Source organism: Coturnix japonica, chromosome W (genome assembly GCF_054131305.1).
Source record: "Coturnix japonica strain WE chromosome W, WE-NBRP24, whole genome shotgun sequence".
Lineage (NCBI taxonomy): Eukaryota > Metazoa > Chordata > Aves > Galliformes > Phasianidae > Coturnix > Coturnix japonica.
Window position 1 is genome coordinate 3,929,245 of NC_140701.1, and position 5,515 is coordinate 3,934,759.

The window sequence follows — 5,515 nt, forward strand, 5'->3', positions numbered from 1 at the left end:
ACAAAGCTGGTGAGGGGTCTGGAGCACAATGGGGCCATATGAGGAGAGGCTGCAGGAGATGGGAATGTCCAGCCTGGAGAAGAGGTGGCTCAGGGGAAACCTCATTGCTCTCTATAACTTCCTGAAGGGAGGTTGCAGTGAGCTGGGGGTCGGCCTCTTCTCTCGTGTCATTACTGATAGAACTAGAGGGAATGGTTCCAAGCTGCGGCAGGAGAGGTTCAGGCTGGACATTAGGAAATATTACTTCTCAGAAAGGGTGGCCAGGCACTGGAATGGACTGCCCAGGGAGGTGGTGGAGTCACCCACCCTGGGGGTGTTCAAGGAACGTCTTCAGAAATCCCTGCTGAAATCCTGACCTCTGCTACAGGTGGCTGAGTGACACAAAAGCTGTGTCCTTGGTTCCCGGCCTTACCTTCCCATGCCGTTCATCTTGCTCTGCAGCTCCTGTTCTGAATAGTCTTCTTATATTCCCATGTGATGTACCCTGAAATACATCATTTAGTGAGTCTGAACAAAACATAAGACATTAATTGGAACTGTGAAGAAATGTTTTTTGCACTTTACTTGGAGGATGTTACATGCTATACCTTCTTTTCTCAATTGTAACACATGATTTTTTATAAAAAGAAACATAGCAAGTCAGCTCTTCAGTGTGCATATTGATGAAACTTGGTGAAATACAACTTTAGAAAAAGGTAATTTGAAAATTTAAATATTCTTATCAGAATCTCTGCTATTAGTTACCGTTCCAATGTTCTGATTTGATGATGATTCTCTCAGAGCTGTTTTGTCACTCGCCACCTCAAATGCACTTCAAGTGCTTTAGGAGCATCACTGGAATTTTGAATAAACTCGATATATTTTAGGAAAGCTGCTACAGATGCACGACTGCAGTACTTTGGAAAAATATAATCTTGATTGAACGCTGAACAGTGTTATTTAATTATAATCCAGGTAATTAAATTAATTAAACCAAGGGAATCACCTCCCAGTCAGTCAGCTCCCACCAGGGAACTCGCTTCCCTGCCAAGCAGATGCAACCAACACAAGCTGCTACATCACTCTAGGGCCCCACTGAGTCTTCCCAAGGGGTCTCCAAAGGCTTCCCTGTTGACTTCTGGGAACCTGGAAACACTCACATGGAAACCAGTGCCCCCTAATGTGCCCCAGAGGTTTCTCAGGGCCCTGCAATTAGCTCTACAGACATCCAGACATGCCCCAGAGCAAGTATGTGTGCTGTAGGGAGCCCAAGAGACATTCCAGAGTATGCTAGTACTCCTCAGTGCGCTCAAGGGTTCTTCACCTGTCTCTAAATATGCCATACTTGACTTTGTTTTCTCTTCTGGAGCTTAGTTCTCAGCTTTGCTTTCTCATGCCATTTATCATTCAGTTTAGAGATTATTTTAACTAAAATATTTTAATCCACCATATTTTCTGAAAACTAAGAATTGATCCCGCTCAAGGAAACAGAAGAGAAAAACATCACCCACAGGCTGCAGATATTTACCTCGACTTCTCTACATGCCATCCCCAGTGTGCTTTTCAACTCACCTTGCACAGTGACCCTGGCTTTTGTTTCAGAGTCCTCTGTCTCACAGGTGTACTCCCCGCTGTCCTTGGCGGTAGAGTCATGGATGATCAGAATGGCCCCAGTTCCCTCCTGCTGCAAGTCGTACTTCTGGCTTTTTCTGATTGCTTTGCCATCCTTGTACCACCTGATGTTCACATCTGATTTCGACAGCTCACGGCTCAGGCTGGTGTCCTGCCCTGCTGCTGCTGTCTTATCCTCCAGCTGTTTTTTTACCTCAGTAGGTTTTTCTGAAAGAAAACATGCTTTTTGAGTAACATACACTTAGGGTAGGATGCCTCTCTCAAAATACACGCATCTACATGCTGGAGATAAGTTAGAGAGGCACTTGCAACAGATGCCATCCTACAGCCAGCAGTAATCTGTAAAGTACAGACAATAGAATTCCAGGCACCATTAATTCTCTCTTAAATCTACCCCATTGAGGATGATGAACCATGTCTGAAAACTGCCTCTTCCTTCTCTCCACTGATCACACTGGGAGCCTCAGATGATGCTCTCAGATGCACATGTTCTAGATAGGAATTTGTTGTACAGCTAGATGATGTGAAGGCCATCCCTTCAGCTTATACTTAGAGGATATTTGCTCCCACAGTTCCCTCAACAGATCATTCCTGATTTACTGTTAATGGAACAAGCTGTAGTGAGATGCCCATTTCCAACACTACCCCAGTGCTTTGGGTAGTTCTCACATTTGTGTCAAATGGTTCCTCCTTTTACTTATTTTTAAGAGAAATTCTCAGTGCTTCAAGGTTCAAGTAGAAGGTTGCTATTCACTTTAACCATATTATGAGTTAGCTCTCATGACAATCTTATCAGAAGACAGTTGAAGGAATCAGACCCCAGAATCTCTCCCATCTCATTACCTTTCACAGACAGAGAGGCTTTGGAGGTTAGACCACGGGCAATAAAAACGACTTCCCCAGAGTCAGTAGGAGTCACAGTTTGATAAGGAGAGTCTCTTACCAACCCACGTTAGAAGCTTTAAATCGCCCACCACTTTCCACTCTGCTTCCATTCAGTGTCCACTTGAACTCATCAATGCTTTCATGGGACAGAATGCATTCAAAAGTGCAATCTTCTACCTCCTGGATTTCATTGTTTTTCAGCCGTTTGCTAATGTCAATATTCAGCTCTGGAAGATAAGAGATAGGTTAGTATGAGGTTTAGATGGAGAAAAGGCATTCGTGACCAATGTGAGTAGCAGTACTGGTGTTTGAACTCAGGATTTGCAGATCATGGCTGCGTTCCTCACTGATGTATTCTCTAAGACATTCTCCTCTCAGAATTACCAGAAAGCTATAAAAAAAGAGAGACGTGAATCTCTTGGCTTTGCTCTGGAAGAACTACAAAGAGAGCAGATCAGTCCATGGAGCACAATGAAGATTCAATGAGCTACAGAGGGAAAAACCTAACAGAGAGGACAACTCTAGGATGCTGCGTGAGAAAAAGGGTTTTGCCTACGACAAGACATTAAATGTTTCTATTAGCTAATTTGTTACCATCCTACCCCTACTGGTGTTCAAACCATTTCTCCATTTTAGGGATGTTTAGAAAGGAAACATTTCCAGGACATTCTTGACGTTTTTTGTGATTTTCATGGCAAAAGGAGATACATTTACTTCAAAAGCAATGGGAATTTTCCAGACATCACTGTGCTAAATTGCAGAAATACAGTTCTATTGTAGAAACTATTAAGGCTCGTGGGGGAATAGGTGTAAGACATAGTGACCACACTGAATGTGCTTTTAGCACTCCTTCACTTTCCACAGTACTTACCCTGAACGCCGACATTTGACTTGGCAACATCAGTGCCAATATCACAGGTATAGAAACCTGCATCTGGCTTCTCGAGGTCATGGAGAAGGAGACATAGGGTCTTCCCAGACTGTACCAGCTCATACTTGTTGCCAGAAGTGAGCACAACACCGTCCTTTTTCCTCACTGGTTTGACCTTCTCTTTAGAGACTTCACATTCCAATTTAATCACACCCCGCTCCTCACCAAAAACATCATCCAAGGACTTCATGAAGACAGCAGGCTTCTCTGCAATTAAACAGGCAAAACAGAACAACGTGATACAGAAGTTGAGACATTTCCAGTTGCTTTCAGCTTTTTAAGGAGAGATCAATAAATCTTTACCAGTACTGACAACACCAATATAGAACCTAAAGCGGTTTCATGTCTCTTGACAGAATGCGCTTTAAGGAATTCTGAACTAATCAGTAGGAGAATACAGGGAACAGGAGGGACAGCCTGCATTGCTGTGGGTGGGACTGATATCATATGAAGTTATTGGGATGCAGCTCTTCTAAAGCTGGAGAGCTGGCATTGCCCTCACATGGAGCAGAGCTCATACAACAGGCCACAGGATTAAGAGGATAAGCTGATCTCTCCCTGCAGTCATAAATCCTTGGAGACAACAGCATTGACACTGCATGGCACTGAAGCAGTAAAAAAATTGCTCCTGTAACTCTTCTTGTGTTAAGTAAAATGATGATAAAAAGCAATGGAATGCTTTGGCAGGACACCAAAACCATCCTCCTTCGTTGATATCTGCTGCAATGGAACCTTCCACTGGAAGAAAGCCCCTGATAACTTGTCACCCCAGAGAGGTGAGCTTTAGAAGCAGGATTGCTTCACAATAGAATGAACTGGAGCTCCTTAGCATCTCTTACATCCAGGAGGGCTGTGACCAGACCCACCTATCACCTTCAGGCGCGCGCTTTCTGACACCTTGTCTGACTTCACTGTCACTGTGCCAGCATCTTCAGGCTTAACCTGACTCATTGTCAGTGTGCAGCAACTGCCAACGTTCTTGATGTCATTGTAATTGTTGGTGTAAAGGAGGTTGCCATTCAGGAACCATTCCACGTCCTCGTCATCATGGGACAGCTCGCAGGAGAAGACAGCAGAGCTCTCTTCTTCAGTTTCCACATCATGCAGGTGCTTCGTCACTTCTACATTGCGAGCTGTGGGGAAACAAGGTGAACTGTTACAAAAATAAGAACCTTAAGAAGAGAAATCTGAGGTGAAATAGGACATGGAAGAGGCCACCCTCCATGCTCATACCTTCAGCTGTCAGCGTGGCCTAAGTCTCTGCAATTTCTGCCTTGCACTTGTACACACCAGCATCATCGGGCTTCAGCTTCAGAATCTTGAGCTCTGCTGAATGCTTATCCCTCTTGATCTTGTACTTCTCAGAGGGCTCGATGGGTGGGTGGCCCTTGAACCATTTCACAACCTTTGGAGAAGGCCTGAAGTCACAGGACAGGATGACAGAATGACGTTCCAAAGCTGTCTTGTCCTCCAACTTCCTGGTGATTTCTATATGGTAATCTGCAAAGCAGGGGTGGAAGAGAAGAAAGGATGAGGACAATTGGAAGAAGAGGAAAGTCTCTTGCGTGTATTCCATTCCAATTAATTCCATGTTCACAATTGTTCTTTGAACCACTCTAAAGATAAAACAAACGATTGCCTATAGGGAATGCCATTGACTACATTTCTATAAAGTAATACTGTATATTATCTACTAAATGCAAGGTCCAGCTCTTGTTCTGTGCTTATTAAATTGCTCCCAGTTGAGGCTTTTTTTCAAATAAGAGTGAGTTGAAAATATAACAAGTACTTTAGGATGTGAATGGAGACTCTTACGCTGGGGACAACAGCAGATAAGAAGCCTGGAAGTTTCCTTCAGATGAAATCAATGACAAACTGCATCAAATTTAGGTGCTACCAAACTTAAACTTGTCTAGTTCAGAAATACAATTAATTCCACCTGATTTGACTTCTTTGGTATAGCCAAGGACAAAACCTCAGCTCTGTAGGTCTGAATAGTAATCACATCACAACTATTCAAACAGATCTTCTACTGAGATGCAGCTGTCTTATTTAGTGTCCAACGACTTTTAAAAGGAAATGGAGCAG

General features: G+C 43.5%; 1 protein-coding gene across 1 annotated transcript; it reads right to left on the reverse strand.

Annotated features, from left to right (window-relative positions):
- Window positions 1-2,550: 2,550 nt before the first annotated feature.
- Window positions 2,551-4,910, reverse strand: LOC146754277 (immunoglobulin superfamily member 22-like). The gene is made up of 4 exons (XM_085527503.1): window positions 4,661-4,910; window positions 4,294-4,560; window positions 3,368-3,634; window positions 2,551-2,723 (listed from the first exon to the last, which is right to left on the reverse strand). The coding sequence occupies exons 2-4, from the start codon at window positions 4,376-4,378 to the stop codon at window positions 2,551-2,553; spliced, it is 525 nt and encodes a 174-aa protein (XP_085383629.1). The 5' UTR covers window positions 4,379-4,560; window positions 4,661-4,910.
- Window positions 4,911-5,515: the final 605 nt, after the last annotated feature.